We start from the raw sequence: 21339 nt of genomic DNA, 5'->3' as shown, positions 1-21339 counted from the left end.
GTGGGGTTGTTGCCTGGTTTTGGTATTAGAATGATGCTAGCTTCATAGATGAGTTTGGAAGTATTCTCTCCTCTTCTATTTTTTGGAAAACTTTAAGGAGAATGGGTATTATGTCCTCTCTATATGTCTGATAAAATTCAGTGGTAAATACATCAGGTCCAAGGGTTATGTTCTTGGGTAGTTTTTTGATTACCGATTCAATTTCTTTGCTGGGAATTGGTCTGTTTAGATTTTGTTTCTTCCTTGGTCAGTCTTGGAAGGTTGTATTTTTCTAGGAAGTTGTCCATTTCTTCTAGGTTTTTCAGCTTGTTAACATATAGATTTTCATAATATTCTCTAATAATTTTTTGTATTTCTGTGGGGCCCGTCATAATTTTTCCTTTCTCATTTCTGATTCTGTTCATGTATATAGATTCTCATTTTCTCTTAATAAGTCTGGCTAGGGGCTTACCTATTTTGTTTATTTTCTCAAAGAACAAGCTCTTGGTTTCTTCGATTTTTTCTATTGTTTTATTCTTCTCAATTTTGTTTATTTCTTTTCTGATCTTTCTCATGTCCCTCCTTCTGCTGACCTTAGGCCTCATTTGTTCTTCTTTTTCCAGTTTCAATAATTGTGACTTTACACTATTCATTTGGGATTGTTCTTCCTTCTTTAAGTAGGTAGGGCTGGATTGCTATATACTTTCCTCTTAGAACTGCCTTTGCTGCATCCCACAAAAGTCGCGGCTTTGTGCTGTTGTCATTTGTCTCCATATATTGCTTGATCTGTTTTAATTTGGTCATTCATCCATTATTTAGAAGCATGCTATTAAGCCTCCATGTGTTTGTGAGCCTTTTTGTTTTCTTTGTACAATTTATTGCTAGTTTTATGCCTTTGTGATCTGAGAAGTTGGTTAGTAGAATTTCAATCTTTTTTAATTTACTGAGGCTCTTTTTGTGGCCTGCTATGTGGTCTATTCTGGAAAATGTTCCATGTGCGCTTGAGAAGAATGTGTATCCTGCTGCTTTTGTGTGTAGAGTTCTATTGATGTCTGTTAAGACCATCTGTTCTAGTATGTTGTTCAGTGCCACTGTGTCCTTACCTATTTTCTGTCTTGTTAATCTGTCCTTTGGAATGAGGGGTGTGTTGAAGTCTCCTAGAACCAATGCATTGCATTCTATGTACTCCTTTAATTCTGTTAGTATTTGTTTCACATTATGTTGGTGCTCCTGTATTGGATGCATATATATTTATAATGGTTATATCCTCTTGTTGGACTGACCCCTTTATCATTATGTAATGTCCTTCTTTATCTCTTGTTACTTGAAGTCTACTTTTTGTCTGATACTAGTACTGCAACACCTGTTTTTTTCTCCCTATTGTTTGCATGAAATATCTTTTTCCATCCCTTGACTTTTAGTCTGTGTGTGTCTTTGGGTTTGAGGTGAGTCTATTGTAAGCCGCACATAGATGGGTCTTGCTTTTTTATCCATTATGTTACTCTGTGTCTTTTGATTGGTCCATTCAGTCCATTTACATTTAGGGTATTACTGAAAGATATGTACTTATTGCCATTGCAGGCTTTAGATTCGTGGTTACCAAAGGTTCAAGGGTAGCTTCTTTACTATCTAGCCATCTAACTTAACTCTCTTATTAAGCTATTATAAACACAGTCTGATGATTATTTCTCTCCCTTCTTATTCCTCCTCCTCCATTCTTTATATTTTAGATGTTCTATTCTGTACTCTTTTGTGTTTCCTTTGACTGCTTTTGTGAGTAGTTGATTTTAGTTTTTGCCTTTAGTTAGTATTTGGTTGGTCTGCATTCTTTGCTGTGATTTTATTTTCTCTGTTGACATCTATTTAGCCTTAGGAGTGCTTCCATCTAGAGCAGTCCCTTTAAAATACCCTGTAGAGGTGTTTTGTGGGAGGCAAATTCCCTCAACTTTTGTTTGTCTGGGAATTGTTTTATCCCTCCTTCATATTTAAATGATAGTCATGCTAGATACCGTATTCTTGGTTCAAGGCCCTTCTGTTTCATTGCATTAAATATATAATGCCATTCTCTTTGGCTGTAACGTTTCTGTTGAGATGTCTGATGATAGCCTGATGGGTTTTCTTTTGTAGGTGACCTGACCTTTTTTCTCTCTCTGGCTGCCTTTAATACTGTCTTTGTCTTTGATCTTTGCCATTTTAATCATTATATGTCTTCATATTGTCCTCCTTGGGTCCCTTGTGTTGGGAGTTCTGTGGGCCACCGTGGCCTAAAATACTGTTTCCTCCCCTAGTTTGGGGAAGTTTTCCGCAATTATTTCTTTAAAGACACTTTCTATCACTTTTTCTCTCCCTTCTTCTTCTGGTACTTCTAGAATGCAAATATTGTTGTTTGGATTGATCACACAGTTCTCTTAATATTCTTTCATTCTTGGAGATCCTTTAATCTCTCTGTGCCTCAGCTTCTCTGTATTCCTATTCTCTGATTTCTATTCCATTAACGGCCTCTTGCATCTCATCCAGTCTGCTCTTAAGTCCTTTCAGAGATTGTTTTATTTCTGTACTCTCCCGCCCTTCTTGCTCCTTCAGCTCTTGCATATTTCTCTGCAGGTCCATCAGCATGGTTATGGCCTTTATTTTTAATTCCTTTTCAGGAAGATTGGTTAAATCTATCTCCCCAGGCCCTTTCTCGGGGGTTGTCTGGGAAATTCTGGACTGGACCAGATTATTCTGCCTTTTCATGGCATAAAGGTAGCTGTAGGCAGGTAGCGCATGTGTCAGCTGGGAGAACAAATTCCTTTCTTGTTTGCTGGTTGCCTTGCCCTTCTCTGCTGCCTGTGTCGGTTACCGGCACTCCTGGAGCAATCTTCAGGTTAATCCACTAAACTACCATGGGCGGGGTCGCCATTAGGGTAGCACAGAGCCCTGTGGGGAGTGGCAGGTATGCTGGGTGTGCTCTCCTGTGAGAGTGGCACCCCTTCACGCCTTCCCCAGGTTTTCTCTGCTTGCGCCAGGCAGCTGCATGCTGGTGGCGGCCTTTGGGTCTGGCATGGGCAGCTGTGCACTGGGAGATTCTGGGCAGCTGCTGAGGGCATGGCCGCTCCCAGGCCACTCACCTCTGTCACCAACAGCTCGCGGACCTGCTCCTGGGCCACTTGGCCACCGCCACTGCTGGCTTGCGCGCCCGCTCCCAGGCCGCTTTGCCACCACCGCTCTCAGGCTACTGGGCTGCTCTGTCAGGGGCCACGCTGGCCGGGGGAATAACTGGCAGGCTGCTTATCGCCAGGAGGGGCTTCAGAACTGCACTGCCACCCAGGGGGTTAGGGTACCTGGAGTTCCCCAGAATTCCCAGCTGCTGGGCTGAGTGTGCCGGGACAATTCCATCCAGCTGTGAGGTCCCTGTCCATTTTAAGACTTTCAAAAAGCATTTGCTTTTCTTTTGTCCCAGAGGAGCCGGTTGTGGGCACCAGCTCGCAGATTTTGCTTTTCTGTTCCTCCAATATCCAGCACACCATGCACTTTGTGTCTGTGCTCCTGGTGCAGAGCTGGTTGTTTAGCAGACCTGGGCTTTCACTGCCTCCCTGCTCCGCCTCCTTTTCTTCCACCAGGGAGCTGGGTGGGGGGAACGCTTGGGTCCCACAGGTCCATGGCTTGTATCTTACCCCCTTCATGAGATGCTGAGTTCTCACAGATGTAGATGTAGCCTGGCTGTTGTACTGTATCCACTGGTCTCTTTTTTAGGAATAGTTTTATTTGTTGTATTTTCAAAAATATATATGGTTTTGGGAGGAGATTTCCACTGCCCTACTCACGTGGCCATCTTGGCTCCCCTCTAAAATACAAATACTTTCTAAAAAATTACTTTTCTCAGACATAGGGAATCCTGATGCAAGGTTACATGGTCTAAGGAAAGCTCTGGGCATGTGGAAGTACTGGATTCTGGTCTCGTGTGTAACTATTTTGTGACAAATTTCCTCTGACTATTGCCTGAATGACTAGCTAAAACAAATTTAGAGAAAAACTAATGTTCTTACTTTGATTGGTAAACCTACAACAAATTATTTTGCAGCTATAAAATCCTCTTATTGATAATACATTTGACCTTACAATGTAGTAAAACTCACACTTCTCAATTAAAGGAAAAAAGCCTCCACAATAATGGAGATACCATCTTACTGTCCAAAGATACTCCAGAAATACTGTATTTTCTTCTCCACCTTCCCTAACTTAATAGAAGTTCAACTTTAAAACCTCTGTTTAAGCCTCATGAGACTGGGTATCTTACTGCCACACACATTCACAATGTCCTGGGCGTTGGCCTGGAAGGGCAATCCTCTCATGTGGACAAAATGGAGCGAAGACGCGTTTCCGAAGTCTGCAGCCTCCGGGGGCTTCTCTGGCATCTCCTTAGGCAATTCTGAGAAGTAGGGGAAAAACAGGCAAGAACAAAAGCTTCAAGAGTTACTTAAGATTATAATTAGGTATGATCTTTACATGTCAAAATCCTCAATTCCTCTTGAATCAGTAAGGAGAAGGGCTTTAATTTAAAAAGCCAAACTGATCTGAAATATCTGACAAATATCACCTGAACATCCATAAGGACTCAGTGCCTCAAAACCATTACCAGGTAACAAAAGAACACATCTTTCTGAAACAACAGAAGAAGAATGATTATGAATGAAAAATTAAAAGCAAGGGAAACTCTCTGGGTGATAGGGACTAAAAGCAAACAAAAAAAAAAAAAACAGATTAAATATGGTAATGATAAATCCCAGGGCACCAGTTGAAAAAAGATGTTATCAAACATCAAATATTCCAAATGTTGCTTTGGGGTTAGGAATCAAAGGAATTTACAGAGACAAACAAAATTCCTTACTTCAGTTAACATTCTTGCTCTTTACCCACCTATTTTTCCCACCTTGGTTTAAATGCTGACATTTTACTTCCTTTCATTATATTTATGCCACCCATCTTTAACATAAAATCTACAAAGATGGTTAAATTTTTAAAAATCTCATGATAATTAAGACCTATTGCATATATTCCAAGTATATAATGTACTCAAAGACATTAAATTTTTTTTTCATGGATTTTTAAAAAACCCAAACTGCAAAAAAAGGTTATAAGGGGAACATTTTTGAATTATAAAACTGAGAATTCAAAGAATTGTTTTTCTGTGAATTTAGAAATTTTGACAAAATCTGTCAATAAGATAGCATTTACCAGGTAATAAGGTAATTGCATTCCATCCTGAAGGGTATGGCTGTATTTACTTTTTCTTTTTTTTTATTAAGGTATCATTGATATACCATCTTATAAAGGTTTCCCATGAGCAATACTGTGGTTATTATTCACCCATATTATCAAGTCCCCCCAACACACCCCATTGCAGCCACTGTCCATCAGCATAGTAAGATGCTACAGAGTCACTACTTGTCTTCATGCTTTACTGCCTACCGCATGAGCCACCTACATTATGTGTGCTAATTATAATGCCCCTTAATCCCCTTCTCCCTCCCTCCCCTACCCCTCCCCTTTGGTAACTACTAGTCTCTTAGAGTCTGTGGTTTTGTTTCTTCAGTTTTGTTTCATTGTTATACTCCACAAATGGGTGAAATCATTTGGTACTTGTCAAAGACGCAAATTTTTAACTTAGTTCCCTTATCCTATAACCTTACAATTTCATACAAAATGGTCATAAAGGAGTTTTTTAATATCAAAACATGCAAGATAGACCCAATGAGTCTCAACAAGAGCAGGCCCTTACCTAGTTCTTTCTCACTTTCAAAAGCTGTCATGGGTTGAATATCCTCATTTACTTCATGTTCTTCAAAGACCATTTCTGGCTCAGTTACATACTTAGCAGTAGGAGAAGATGTTGTTTTCTTTCCCTTATGAGAACCAATGTGTGTTCGAACTTCATTCCTTCTGCTTGGAAATATCTCTATATATCTATGTGAAACAAAAAGTGAACAGGCACATGACAAAATAAATTTATACTGAATTTATTTAAAATAAAACATATATATACATATTATATTTCCAATAGCTTATTCAAAGATAACAGGTGGGGAGAAAAGTAAGAACAGATATAGATACTAGCCCATGTAAAAGTACTCTCAACAAAATAGGCCGTTGATTTAATCCCTTCCTCCCCAAAGATAACACCTTTCTTCATATACATTTAACAGTATCTTCTACCCTATTTTGCTTCATGAGGACAACTATGCTAAGGTTAACTATGTGTGTGAAAAGAATTAATTTGGGAAGAAGGGTTTTGTTTTGTTTTGTTCTTACAACTGGTTAAACAATCTCTTGAAGCCTGACATTTCAATTCTGTGAAAATTAATCATATCTTTATAAGACACTGAAAGTTATAGCATAGGAGGAACTAAGTTCTCCCAGAAATTCACTAAAAGGCTAATGAGAATTCATGAATTAAATGTCAATTCTGACATCCCATCAGCTTAGCAATTATCTATTAAATCTGAGCTTCTGGAGTAAGTTTTCTTTTACTGAACATTGCTTTTCCAAATTATATTATTAAGCCTGAATTGCAAAAATTATTTGTATTTACAGAACTACAAAGATTAGATGGGCACCACACCTTAATTTATGGAAGAGATTTGTACACTGTCTTTTGTTCCCACATAAAACAACACTGATGTGTTCCAATGTACGTCATATGAAAATATAAACAGTGCTGAAAAAAAATGGGGGGATGCTTTGCATATACTTTTTTCATTTAAAAATCATATAATACAGACCTTTGAACCAATTTTTAAAGTAGATTGTAAAATACAGTGGCTTTGGAATTGCTGCTTGTTTTGTAAACTTCAAAGAAAAAGGCCAGAAAGCCCCAAAACAGAGATTTAAAATGACAGTTTTGAGTAGTCCTCCATATTAAAAGTTAAAACACAAATAAACCCACCAATTCTAACACATCATACATACATCCTCACATGATGTGATATGCAATGTCACCTATAGAGGATTCATATGAAGATGTTAACCTGAACCGACTGAGGTTCTAACTTCCAGTTTTTAATGAAGGTTCTAACTTCTAGTTTTTAACAGAGGATACAAAGGAACAAGTTAAATGACACTGAAAGGAAGCAATAAGATAAATACAGACCATGAGACACTGCACAGGACAACAGACCCAATTTCTTCAAAAATCAATAGCATTTGAAAAAAGGGAGGGGAAAAAAAGGAAGGGGAATTTGCTCTAGTTTAATAAAACTGGAGACATAACAATCAAATGCAATGTGTGGACCACGTCACATTTGACAGCCCGTTTTACCACTCTACTTCTCTGCGTTTCATAGTCATATTACAGTACATTCATCAAAATGAGCCAATGTGTGACATTCTGTACCATTAATGTCTGCATCACTCACCGGTTACCAATTTCCTCCCTGTGCTTCAGTAGGGCTTGGTTGGCCATTTCTGGCTCTTCAAATTGCACATAGGCTTCCCCTGTTTTTCTTCTCCCTCTGTAGTCCATGACAAAAGTAATGTCTACTATATTCAGTCCTAGACACCAAAAAATTATTACAAATTAGTGCTGCTATCAGGAGCACTTTAAATCCTTAGATTAACACATTCATTTAGGTATCAGCTTTATATTGTCAGTAAAATCTGGGAACTGTTTTGCCAGTCCCAAAGCTGGACACATAGCTGATGGGAAGAAAATTATGCAGTCAAAAGCTAGTGACACCAACACATGTATACTTCCCGGCTATTTAGTGTTCAAGCAGTCCATCTAAAACACACAATTCTCTCCCCCTGTCCACCTATTTATTTTTCCAATTATATACTCGGGGAAATAGAGATTTAGACTAACATCACCACTAATGCTACAAATTTTTCAGCTAATAATTAAATAATGCTTTTAAGTCAACATATTATTGTCTGAGACTAAAATGGCCACTTTTATGAGAGGGTATTTTCCTCAACAGTAAAATAAATCCACATGAAATCATTTGAAATCTGATATCCCCCAAAGATCAGAGAGGTAGGTCAAAACATTTACATAATCTATAAATACTGGGAATCTGAGTGAAGAGTTCTCCCCTAAAGAACCTAATATAACTGTATGCAGTTCTAGAAACAGGTTTACCTAAGAGATAGGAGAAAATGGAGGGAAAAAAGAAGGTAACTGAAAAGCACCTGCAAAGAAATCTATGATGTCCCCCTCATTGCAACTGTAGGGAAGTCCTCTCAAACGAACCACACCGTCATTTACCACAGGTGAAGATTTGATCTGCAGGCTCTTCATTAAGGCATCCACGTCTTCATTGTTTATCTCATAGACTACAAAAAAAGCACAAACGACACGCAAATTTACATAACCAAAGAAGCAGTTGTTTTGTTTTGTTTTTAAATCACACTTGGTGGGTTATCCAAGAATTTAAAAGCTAGTATTTTTAATCTTTATGTGATTCTCTGGAGAAAGTAACAAATGACATTTATTGACTATTTACCATGTGGAAAGTGTAACTCATTTAAACATCACAACTTGTGAGGTAAACTTGGTCAACACCCTTATTTTACAGATAAACTACGATTATCTCTGTGCTTCATTTTCACATCCTGTAAAAGGGTATATTCATAATATCTAACTACTTCACTACCATTAAGGAGCAAATGAAACTGCCTTGGAAAGCAAAAACTCTAATGTAATGACCCATTAAATCCAAGAGAAGCCAGAAAGTGACTTCACGTACCTTCCACATACCGCTGCCCCATGTACATGCGGTGCTTCTCTAAGGCTTTTTGCACATCCTGCTCTGATTCCATTTCAATTAAGGCATCACCCCTTCGCTTCCCATCTCTATTTAAGAGGAAGTGTATTCCATTCTCGCCATTGCGAATTCTGCAGTCTAAAAGTATGTGAGTAAAATTAAAACCAGAAATCAAACTTTTAGCCCAATTATACAGGTTGTTAGAATGCAATCTTCCAAAAACAAAAAGCAGTAACAAAACTGCTTACACAAACCCCCAGCACTGAAGCCATCTGACAATGAAGTGGTCCTCACTAAACCTTCTATGGTGAAGTGATGAGCAAACCTTAGCACAAAAGCTTCTGATCTCCTGATCATTAAATGCAAACGAGGCTAGGATCCACACAAGATGCATTACGTTCCTCCCAATACTTCTACAATCAGTTTCAAATCACTTGAGGAATTAAAAGATGATTAGATTTGTACATAAGTGTCTTCTTCTGTTACAATCATAACCATAAAAACTCTCAAATACCTCACATAATAATAATTTTGCTACCATAATTTAACTTCTCCCCCTTTTCATTACCAGGGAAAGACATCCCCATATAGCATACTTCTTTTAATGGGAGCAAGCTGAAGATATCAAATGTTTGACCCATACAATAGGCTATGGTGCTTAATAAATAAATTCTTATGTCATTTTACAGCATTTTGGGTGGCAACTTCTACAAGCCTCTTTAGAGGAAAATTAAAAATTATACTCAGTTACAGAAACTAAAAAAACTAACCAGATATGTAAACCTTCCAAACATGTTATCAAGGGAACTATGTCATTTGGTACTAAGTTATCTTGAATTATAAACATATATATTACATAAAGAGCTACTCTTTACCTATATGCCTACTAAGGTATTTCCACTGTCAGGTTTGGCTTTTTGATATGTACATATTAAAACTTCAGAGAAACTTGGCTTCATACTATGTAGTTTTAACATTTAAGTTTTTATAGCAAAGTCTTTAAACCAGGCAATGTATTAAATGGTACACATGGTTTCACTTGATATCTGTATGTAACCAGCCAAAATCTGACACTTCCCAGCCATCAAATAAAAAGTCTCCAGCATTGCTTAACTTAGATTTTGTGGGATTACCTTTACCTAGACAAAATTACATATTTAAAACATATGTAAAATATACCTGAGAAAAAGTTAAGCACATCTTCTAGAGTGCATGACCATGGTAATCCTTGAGCTCGAATGAGATAAACATCATCCACTTCCTCTCCTAACTTGGATGGAGCCAATTCATACTCAGGGAGAGGCGGAAGATCTTCCAGGTAGGTAGCTTTGGACTCCTTCCAAAAAGAAAAGAAGAAATGTAAAAATGTTTCTTTGACAACCTAGTTAGAAAATATTTATTTCTTCAAACTAACGCTCTGGATTGTCATTCTTAGGGAGCAGTTACTATTTCAGAGGCTAAAAGGAAGCTTTATAGGTCTAATTTATCTTGTGTTGGCTTAAATTACATATTCTGACAGTATCCTAATGGTTTGGCAGGACTTAAATTTTAGTCAGGGCTTGTTTTTAAATTCTATCAGTCCCTAATTACACTTAATAATAGTGTTTTAGTTAAGCCAGGACAAGAGGGGTCCCTTCAATTTGACAAATATGGGAGTGCCTCCTTATCACAGTGCACCCTCATCTCAAAAAGCTTACCATTTAGACTAAAACAAGGATAGGATACAAGATGCTTTAAATGCTATAATTAAGATATGAGATATTACAGGAATTCAAAACAGCACTAACACAAGAATCAAGACATGATACAAGATGGGTCTTGAAAGGAAGATAGAATTCTGACAGCAATATATAAAGGGTAGGGCATTCCAGTTTGAGAGGTGAGGGGAAGGACCAGAATGAACAAAAGTCTATTGGCATAACAGCAATAATCCCATCTGGCTAAACTGTAGGCTATAATTAGGAGCCAAAGAAGATGAGCTAGCAAAAAGAACCTTGTACTATATAGCAGAAAGACTTGAGTATCACAAGCTCAATGTGTGTCCTTAACCTGGTAGGCAAAGTGGAGTTAAAAAGACATTTAGGAGTGGGTAAATCAACAAGCCAGCAGGATGCTTGCAAATATCAACCTGTCAACTGGTATGTGAGACCAACTGAATAAGGGAAGGATTATAAAAGGCGATAGCAGCAGTGTCACAACAGAAGACAGACATACTTAAAGCACCCTATTTTACAAGACTAAGCAAAAACTGGAATTTGTGAGACTTCAAGTCTATAATAACAGAAGACAACTCCGGTTTTAAGACTTTCACTCTACTAAGCTCAGGAAAGAGATTCCTTTGTACTAGCCCACCACTTAAATGAAGAAATGTCTAATTTTAAGGAGTCAAAGATAAATGTAAATCCCTAGCAGAGATCTAATACATATTTAATAAGAACGCAACAAGCGCTACAATTATCAACATAGGAAGACACTCAGGCTTTAAGTCAAGCTAAGGAAAGAGACATTTTACTCCTCTGTATGTTACCGTCATTTTCAGAAAGACTTAACATACAATTTTAAGGAGTCAATGATAAACGTAAGCAGTGGGTAGCACCAGTAGACGCTTAACAGATATTACAGTCAATTTCACAGAAAAAATAATCAAATTAAGGGAGTAACCAGCTAACATAGGCTTTTCAGAGATAATGTTTTTTAATACAGGCAACATTCCCCATTTTCCCAGAATTCCGTAAGTATCACAAGCTCCTACACAGAAGGGTAAGCAGAAAATACTGGGCCAGGATTCAAATCAATTAGCTCAGCCGCTGGCAGACAGCAGCCATGCTGATTTACCTCCCAGTTTCCCTAAGTTCAAAGAGATGCACAAACTAAATTAACATTATATGACCCTAGGCATCAGGAGGTGGGTAGTCAAAAAGTATGCTGACAACTCCCAGATGCCACGTAACAGGCGGGAAAAAAAAGCTCCCTACAAGGCACAGAATATTTGTGACCTAAGTTCTTAAAGCACACACTTATTAAAAAGAAAACACTGTAGACTCACTCCTGAGTCCTCAAATCGTGGCCTTTACTCTATAAATCCCCTCCCCAAATATCACAGTCTCTAAACTGTCTTCCCGGTCAGCGGCGACCCACGGTCCTTAAAGGACCTTCTCTTAGAGGAAGTGGAGGTGCAGAGGTGACCTTCAGCAAACTGGGGCAGCCCGTCTTTCTTTAGGGAGAGGAGAGAAAGAGGAGGGCTGGGGACGAGCCTCCTCTTCTCCACGAACACAGCCCACCATGTGTTGTGAGCAAACCTTCCCATCATTGGCCCGCAGGCGCGCCCAGGGCCACCCAGGCCTAATGCTCGGGCTGCACGGAAACTCGCAACCATCCGGGCGTCTGGCCTCCCGACTTCGCAACGAGCAGGAGAGTGACAGGGATGCCGGGTGGAGGCGTCAACAGCCTCACAGAACCTACCATGGGCCAGAGGGAAACAAGGCCTCAACATTCACCCCCAGCCACACTTACACTGCTCAACGGACCAGAGACTCGAGAGAACAAAACAAGGAGAAAACCCGAGGCCCGGGAGAGCATCCCTTGTTCCTGGGCCCAATAGGAAGACCAGGTGCGCGGGCGGGGACGTGGGGGTTGTGGGGGTTGCAGCTTGTGCCGCCCATCCCTGGGCGCGCGCGCGGGGGAGCGTGTGCGCGGCCGGGGGCGGGCTCTGCGCGCGGCCCCCTGCGGCACCCACGTACCTGGCTGTAGCCCCGCGCCGGGCCCGCGGCCGCCGCCAGCGACTGCGGCAGCAGAGGGGCTCGCAGGGCTGGGAAAGAGGCGGCGGCCGCGGCGGCGGCAGTGTGGGGAGGCTCCGCCAGCCTCCCGGCGGGCGCAGACCCGATCTGAAGGCCTCGCGTCTGAGAGGCGGCGGCCGCCGTGGCCCCGAGCAGCAGCAGCAGGCGGCGACGGCCCGAGACGCCCGAGGGGAAGGAGCCGGCTGCCGAGTAGAAAGGCAAGCAGGCGGCGCCGGTGCGCCGGCAACTGCTACAGTTGCAGCCGCAGCCTCGGAGCAGCGCCCCGAGCACCCAGCGCGTCCCGGCCATGGACTCCGGAGGCGGCGCGAGGCCTGGAGGCGGCGCAAGGCCTGGAGGCGGCTGCGGCTGCAGCGTGAGCGGAAAGGAAGTGGAATCCAGGGCCGGGGAGGGGAGCAGGGCACATGCGCCACCGGCACCCGGGGCAGCGGCCAGGCGGGAGGAGGCGGAGGGGAGCGCGTTGCTCCGCCCTCGGGGCGGGGCTGCGAGTCGGCCCGGAATCCCGGCACAGTCCACCCTAAACGCGTGACGTGCCGGGCGAAAGGTCCGATTCTGGAAGGCGTTGTAATACTGTGGTTGTAAGAAGGTCGGGATAATAAAGAAGGTGGTTTAGTACCCTTCCAAGCTTCAGGGATGTGCAGAAGGCCAATTTTCTTTGTTTTAAAGTTAAGTATGTAAATACTTATATGCCTATAATGTATATAACAAAAATAAAGCTTCCCCTAATGAGTCGGTGTATTTACAAGTGCATAGAAGAGGCTTGCAAAAGGACTGGTTGTGCAGTTTTCCTCCTCTTGTGCCTAGAACTCATCTCAGATTAATAAACAAAAGGGAGTTCTGAGAGCAAAAAATAGAAAACGCTAAAAGTTTTAAACTTTTAAGGTGGAAAAATCTCAAAGAAAAGTATAATGAATTTACAGAATTTCAGAAATTTTCAACATTTTGCAACCTTGTTTCATCGATCCTCACTACCACCCCACTTTTTTTTATTTGCTGAAATATTTTAAGCAAACCCCAAAGTTGGTGTCAGTCACCCTTTCAGTATTCATCTTAAACAGATACGGACTTAAAAAAAACAGAAAACCTCATCACATTAGGATTAGTTGTTTTGGAGAATTCCAGTGTATTGTGTTTAAAGATTGTTTACTCTGACCTACTTTTAGAGAAAGAAAAGCTCAGTATTTCCCCGAAAACCCTTTTCCCAGCAAAAAGCATCAGGAAAAGACCTGATTGGCTTGGCTTTATGGACCTGGAGTATCAAAGAGGAGGGAATTTCCTTATCTGCAGGATTTAGGGATCCTAGAGATTTTTTTTTTAAGTCTCCCGTTCAAGTAGGAAAATGAGCTAGCCTTTCCTAACAGATTACCACTATAAATCACGATTTGTGGACATGTTAAGGATTCTGCCCCTATTTACTCCTGCCTTCATTTTATTAATAGCCAAAGCCATTGCCCATAATGTACAAATCTGAATGGAAAATAAAAACACGTACTATTAAATAAACTAAAAAAAAATCTGAATGGATTAGAAAGCTAAATACATAGAATGAGAATTTGCAGATTATAATCACGAATGACACCTAAGAATTAAAATGGAAAGCTTTAATTTTTACTTAGAGGAAGTTGGGAGAATATAAGGGAGAAAATAACTTTGAACAATTATTCACTCATCTAACAAACATTAAGTGTTTTTTGTGTTCTAGGCACTCTGCTATGCCCTATGCATTCAGGGATATAATAGTCTTTCAAACAAGTATCAAAGTGTTTACATTATATATATATATATCTAGATTTCTAAAGAGCAGATTTTGTAAATAGAAACTAATGATTTATGGAACCCCAGGTTTTAAAGGTTATGTTAATAAATTTTATTTTAATCCCAAATAACTATAGCCCTCATTGGTGCTAGTTAAACTTTTATTATGAAATAAAAAGACTCTGTTGGACAAAAAATTTACATTGAAAGACTTTTTGGCTAGGGTGGTGACAATGGTGATGAAGAGAAGAGGAAAGATTTGAGAGATTTTTAGGAGGTAGAATCAACAGGATTTGAAGCTGGAATAGACAGGAAAAGTGTTTTCTGTTGTTATATTTTATCTGGAGTTGGGGGAGGGGCATTCATCCCTTGGAAAGTTTAGGATCCCATATAGATATATTGGAAGCAAATCAATCCAAGTTTGTCTTAAGCCAGAGAGGTCTGTCCTAGAAACATTAGCTTGGGAGTTGTCAGTATAAATGAAGCTGCTGGTTTGGATGAGATGACTAGGACCAAGTTTCTAGTAAGAAAAGAAGTCCTGGAAACAAGTCTTAAGATACTACAATACTGATTGCCCTGTAAAGGAAAACGAACTTGTACGGAGAGAAAGAAGGAGAAGCAGGGAGTTGAGAGCAAGTTAAGGAAAGCCAGCGGAGTGTTTCTGGACAGAAGTAGTAGTAGTCAACAAAGTCCAGTCCTTACTAAGATCAAGACTTACTCATCAAGTAAGATGAGAACACAAGAAAATGTCTTGGATTTACTGATTAGGGAAAGGTTCAGTAACTTTATCCATTATTGTTTGGGGTAGTAATACAGAGGCCTGAAAAAAGCAGAGGTGAGGAAATGGAGATAGAAGTACAAAATAAGTTTGATTTTTAGGTGAAAAAAGGGATAAGGCAGTAAAGGAAATATAGGTCAAAAGTAGGTTTTGTTTTACTTTGTTTGGATTGAATTGAGTGAGATTAGAGCATGCTGAAATGAAGTTGCAAAAAGATTCAGTTGATAAGAACTGAATTGACTATCCAGGAGAAAACAGGCATAATTTTGTGGGTTACTAGAAAGGTAAAGGAATAGGCATCAAAGCTCAGATGCAGAGATTAGGTTAAATGGCGAGAACTCTTTCACCTTTCCTATAATTAATAGAGCATATTATTCTTTGGATATGGTCATTTACTGCATATTATTATACTGTATATACAGAATAGCACTGACAAAGTGTCAGTTTACTTCTCTGATACTTTCTGAGGTAAAACTAGTCTAAATTGGCAGGCAGAAACATTCTAGATTTGGGAGAGAGTAAGAAGGAAAGAAAAAAGAATCACCTCCCATTGTTAGGGAAAGAATGTTCAAAAGAAACCCTCTTAGTTCTAAAGAGTACATTATTTGCTGGGAGAGGAGCTGGAAGGGGATAACTGTTCCCATTACTAATAAATAAATGAACTCGTTTTATTGTCTGTGCGCTTCAATTCTTAGAAGTGAACATACTTTTCTTCTGATATGCAATGAGGCTGACTTAATCTCAAAGAGTCCCACCCCACAACCTACTTTGCATTTGAAAGAAACAAAAAATCATGAACCATGGATGTCAATAAGCCTAGGGTGGCAAAAGGAAAAGGAACTGAAGTCAAGTACCATAAAGTAATGGTGCCCATTTGTGTAACCTGTTATTAAGGTGCTATTCATCATCCATGATTAAAGGAGGAAGTTTATTACATTGAGAAGATACAAGAGAACTTCAGGAATTGGAGCTACCAAAGACAGAGGTGCATTTTATCACCACTGCACTGCTTCATTCTCTTATCTGACAAGAAAAACTGATCCATTGGAGCCGCAAACCCATTTTGCTGCAGTAATGTGTTTCTTAGGTTAGCTTTGTCATTAGGCCTACATTCACTATTAAGTCCATGCTTACCAATTTTTATGTCTCATAGACTGCATTTGGAAAGCCCTTTTATGAAGGAATAAAATGTAGCTGTTTATGATGGACACATGGCAGACCAATAAACCTCTAAATACTGTGGCTTCTTCACTTGTTAAAAATAGCTTTCTTACATAGGTCTCTGGGAACGAGAGTTAGCTGATTAGTTGTTTAAGTGGAATGTACTGTCAAGAAATAGTAATTTAACTAAAATAAATGGGTTACTTTATATTAACATAAACATATTTTTCCCCATGCAAATACTTTTAAATGAACAGGATGAAACCTGAACTATATTCCTGAGGAATTTCTCAGAACACAATGTCAATACAGTTATTACAGGGAACTGATTTACTCCAGATGAGGCAGCCACAAAACTGAATTCTCAATGGATACTAAGCCAGTACTACTGTATAAAGCTCACACTGAGGATGTTTAGGAAGTAGAATGATGTGCTATGGCATACTCTGGCCATATTTACAAAGATTAAGGTGGAAATATTTTTTACTAGTAAGCTACTGAGAAGTTGTCGCATCAACTGGCTTTTTCCTAGGGTGCAGTCAGAGCCCAAGGCTCTCAGCGTGAACTGACACAAGATTAAAAGAACCAAGAAGCCTTGTTAATGGGCATCATTTTGCATAATCATCTCTTTAAAATAGGTAATACATAAACAGTGGGTTTTTTTAAAAGTCAAGCTATGCAAGATTGTACACACACACACACACACACACACACACACAGGTTCACCTCTAACCACTGTCCTCTCGTCATCTAGTTCTCAAAGAAAGAAATTGTTACCAGTTTATTGTGTACATTTGCAGAGATGGTCTGTACAGTGTTTCATCATTTAAATTTAGTAATTTTGCTGTACTTGGGATTTTGACAAGTTTCCTACCTGCTTATGAAAGGATTTCTGAAGCCAGTGTGTTTCTAACTTGAGATAAAGGAAAAGGAAGCATAATAGACAAATGAGATCCTGCCACAAGAAACAATGAGTGCTGGGGGCAAAAACATGAAAGGAAAAGGTAAATCTGCTATGATATTTGGAAGAATTGTTTTTCCCTGTTTAACAGTATTGCTTAATGAAGAAAAATATGACTTCAGAGTCAGACACTCTGGCTATGTCACTGTCTAGCTGTGTGACTTCGGCCATTAATCTCTCAGAGCTTTGTTTTCCTAAATTATAAAAATAAAGATATTAACTACCACATAGATTGTCAGGCATCTGGCACATAGAAAGGAATAAGTGGTATATTATTATCTTAGATATTGTTTAAAGGAAGTGGTTAATGTTGTATTTTAATTTATTATTCCTGTGACTGATTCAACCTCAGGATTTTTTTAGTTGAAATATAACTGACATATAACCACCTCGACATTTATTTGTTAATATAAGGATTTAAGGCAGCTTCTGCCCCAGGAAAATAAGTTTTCCTTAGACATAAGTGCCATGACATTGGACAACACCAAGCTGAAGGTGAAGCTCTAAGAGGCCTGCCTCTTCAAGAATATCCTGGGTCTAAGGCAGACATACACCCTACTGGTGTGAAGGCATCAGAGGAATGAGAATCATCACTGTAAGAAGATTTTGTAAGAATCTATTTCTTACATACTACATTTAGTCTGTTTTGCCCATTACATTTAAAACAAGACTCTGGATCATAATAAAATTCTTTATATCCATGTATCTCAATCTACCTCCCTACTTACCAATCTGTATCTAAGTATTATAATAAGTATGTATATGTATGTGTGTGTGTTACACATGTAAGTGTATAACAGATCTGCAGTTTTTTGCTCATAATCAATATTCAATAAGTGTTTCTTGAATTAAAAACTAGACTTTTTATATGTATGTGTGTGTTTATGTGTATGGGTGAAGGGATATCATACTAGTTTTATAAACACTTCTATTTGACTAAGAAGTAACAAAAATGAAAAAGCCAATGTTAAATTCGACATTGGATTTTTTTCCAGTAAATATAGAAACCTATATTTTCTAATAATCTTCAAGTTATTTTTAATTTGATTGCATTCATAGGCTTCATTTATAATAACAGTTACTGGAGTCTGCTAGAAATACACATAGAGTACCTAATTTATATTTAGGTCACTTAAGTAATACAATACCATTTATCATTTATAGGGTGTCATGGGAAATGATTCACCTAGTATTTCATTAAGATCACTGGTGCTTCACTTACACAAAATTCATTACTTCCACCTAGTACTGTAATCACAAATTAATCCTCGAGATTTAAAGAGAAAAAAATATATAATCAGTAAGGCCTGCTTTTTAAGTTGGGTTTTTTCTTAAAGAAAAACATAGCATAGTTGGAGTCAAGGCCATCACAAGAGCTATCCCAAGAAAAACTCAAGAAAGTAATTGCATTTCTACCTCCCCGCACACAGCCCCCTCCCCCACCTGCAACTCTACTTCCATTACATGCCACTCTTACACATTCATGGACATCTCTGCGAGCTTCTAGGTCTGCTCTCCATTCAGAATTTATATGCTGGACTGCATTTCAATAGTGCCCATTCCCCCAATGTGGTCTGGCCCTTTGAAATACTCCCCTATAATTTTGTTTGTTTTTACTCATTACACTTTCTGTTGACAACAGTTATCTTGAAGGCTGACCATGAATCTGACCTCATGCTTTAGTAAGATCATGGAGTTAGGATTCATCTATTCTGAGAGTCATAAACTGCAGAAATATTTATTAATGCATTCTTTATACTAGATACTGAGAAATAATATAATAGAAGTAGTCCCTATGTTCAAGGCACTCACAGTCTAGTAAGGAAAATGGATAAGAAAATCAATTGCAACACACCACAATTAACTGCTAGAGGTATATCAGGATACAGCTGGACTTCAAAAGAGGAACACTTTCACACTCTTTGGATCAAAGACTATTTCAAGAGAGCTGACACCAAAGTTGGATCTTGAAGGAATCAGTAAAGATTAGCAAGATGAAGAACAGAATGCATCTGTAAGTAAAAAGAACAGTTTTTACACAATCCCAGAGGCTTAAGAGGACTTAGAGAATTTGAGGAATTGGAATGGTTTATGGTAAGAATACTAACATAATGGAAATTTTGAAAAGACTAGAAGATCATTAAGCCTTATACATGTATCAGTAGGAATCTGAACTTTATCTGGAAGATAACAGGGTGCCCACTGAAGTAGGAAAGTGATATAAGCAAATAATACATTTAAAAGTTGTACTTTGGCAATAGATTGGAGGAGGAATTATAGGAGGACAAAAGACCAGAGGTAGTAAGGGGGCTCCTGACTCCTGTGCAGTAATTCACAGTAGGAAAGAGGACTGCCTAAGCCATGAGAGCAGTTTTTAAGAGCTATTTGGACTGACTATGGAATCCTACTTTCCTGCAAGTGTCCCCAATGAGACTGTGGCAGCCCTGGGCAGGGGTAGCCAGGTAAATGTCAAACCAAAGAAACTAATAACCATGTATCAAAAGTGAAGTCTTTACTCCTACTTCTTAAAAACTGGAAATATCAGATGAAAAAAATAACTTTTGCTATGTGAGAGTATCATAAAGTCATTGAGGTAGAAAAATATTTAAAGGTTATTAAGAGATTCTGATCCAGTATTTGAATCCCCTTTATAGTATTTCTGCCATTTGGGAATCCAGCATATGTTAAATAACTCCAGTGAGAACAATCCACTGAGACCTAAGAAAGGCCTCTGGCATTTGCTCTAAATTGTAAAAGAGAAAAACAAAACACATGAAACTTTGTAAGGACTTGCAAGTCAAGATTCCAGGTACTACCCAAATTTTCTATTGACTTTACTTGCACTCTCTTCCTGAAATTCCTCTCTGTATAGTGATGCATAATATATATGTAAGGTTGACTTCATGGGAAGGTTATTAAAGGAAGCTATTCCCTATGTAATGTCATTTTGGGGGCCAGGAAGCACAGCTTCTCCTCCCTCAACCACCTGTACCCCAAGGTATCATAGAGTCTCAAATCCCACCATTAGCATTTCTGAAGAAATGGCACATTAAACTTAAGTCATGCCAGGGTATTAACGACAAACTTTACCAGAAAGATTTCATCCTAACATTGTGGACCCTGGAAAGTATACCACTATTAGCAAAGGAAAGAGCACCTAAAGTGGAGAAGAGAAAAGCAACACTGAGGAAAGATGAGCCAGAGCTCCATAGACCAAGATGTTTTGATGATTGTGTAAGAAGGACCTGGGATTTGTTCAAAATACTGTTTCTAGGACTCATTGTATTATTTTGTCTCAATAGATCTAGGGTGGATTCCTGGGCATTTCTAATATGCAGCTGAATTTAGGAACTGTTAGCTGTGAAGCCACATCTCCAAAAGCTAAAACAATATGACCCCCACCTCCATAAACACACAAAGTCAATGTCCCTATTGTGCCTGGGGACATTCTCCATTGTTCATACAAAGTCTTTTTCTAAGTCTCTAAGGTAGAGGTTATGCAGAGAATCAATGGCACATTAGGTGCTTGATGAAATGTACCACTGACATTTTAGAAGTTTCTAAGTCAACTTCAACAACTGGCTTTTCAATAAACAGAACTGTGTTGAACAGTACGGAATCATACATAACGCTTGGCCTTTTAAAACTTATTTTGGCAGTTGCAAAATCTGTCTTTTGGGAAAGAGTTTTATGAATTCGTAACAAACTTTAGGTCACTGGGCCTTCGTGATAGCTTTGGGAAGTGGCAACTTTTAGCTCTGATTTTTCTTTAGAAAAGGGACAAGGAGATAAAAATGCATTGTCATAACAATGCAGTAACAAAAAACTCACAATTATGGTTGAAGAACTCAGAAGACAGAAACAGTAATTAGCATTTGTTAAACAATTTATAAAACTCATTCACATATATGTTTCTTACAACAATTCTGTAACTTAGGTAGGATAGATTTGGGATATCAATTTTACAGATGAAGACTTCTCAAGATAAATTTTGAGGGATTTTTCCCAAGGTTTATAAGAGAGTTCTAAGAATTTTAAAAAATCCATCAATGAGGCAGTATCATATAGTCTTCTGTTTTCTAAATAATACTAGTAAACTCAAAATACTGAGAAACGTTAAAAATTTATACAAACACTTGTTTAATTACTTCTGCACACATTTGGTAAATA

The 21339-nt window shown here is 38.8% G+C and overlaps 1 protein-coding gene across 3 annotated transcripts in view; it reads right to left on the bottom strand.

Moving 5' to 3' along the window:
• GRSF1 (G-rich RNA sequence binding factor 1) overlaps window positions 1-21339 on the bottom strand; it is a 63388-nt gene that overhangs the window by 4970 nt on the left and 37079 nt on the right. The window contains exons 1-7 of one of the 3 annotated variants that reach the window (XM_073237490.1): window positions 12461-12925; window positions 9900-10056; window positions 8703-8858; window positions 8146-8289; window positions 7374-7509; window positions 5741-5925; window positions 4269-4390 (exon numbers count right to left, since the gene is read on the bottom strand). In XM_073237490.1, coding sequence (XP_073093591.1) covers window positions 4269-4390; window positions 5741-5925; window positions 7374-7509; window positions 8146-8289; window positions 8703-8858; window positions 9900-10056; window positions 12461-12805 — 1245 coding nt within the window. In that variant the 5' untranslated portion in view covers window positions 12806-12925. Of the gene's footprint in view, window positions 1-4268; window positions 4391-5740; window positions 5926-7373; window positions 7510-8145; window positions 8290-8702; window positions 8859-9899; window positions 10057-12233; window positions 12340-12460; window positions 12926-21339 lie in introns of those variants that run through there. The other 2 variants (XM_073237491.1, XM_073237492.1) reach the window with 2 other exon arrangements.

Source organism: Manis javanica, chromosome 5 (assembly GCF_040802235.1).
Source record: "Manis javanica isolate MJ-LG chromosome 5, MJ_LKY, whole genome shotgun sequence".
Lineage (NCBI taxonomy): Eukaryota > Metazoa > Chordata > Mammalia > Pholidota > Manidae > Manis > Manis javanica.
This window is presented reverse-complemented; position numbering and strand designations above follow the sequence as displayed.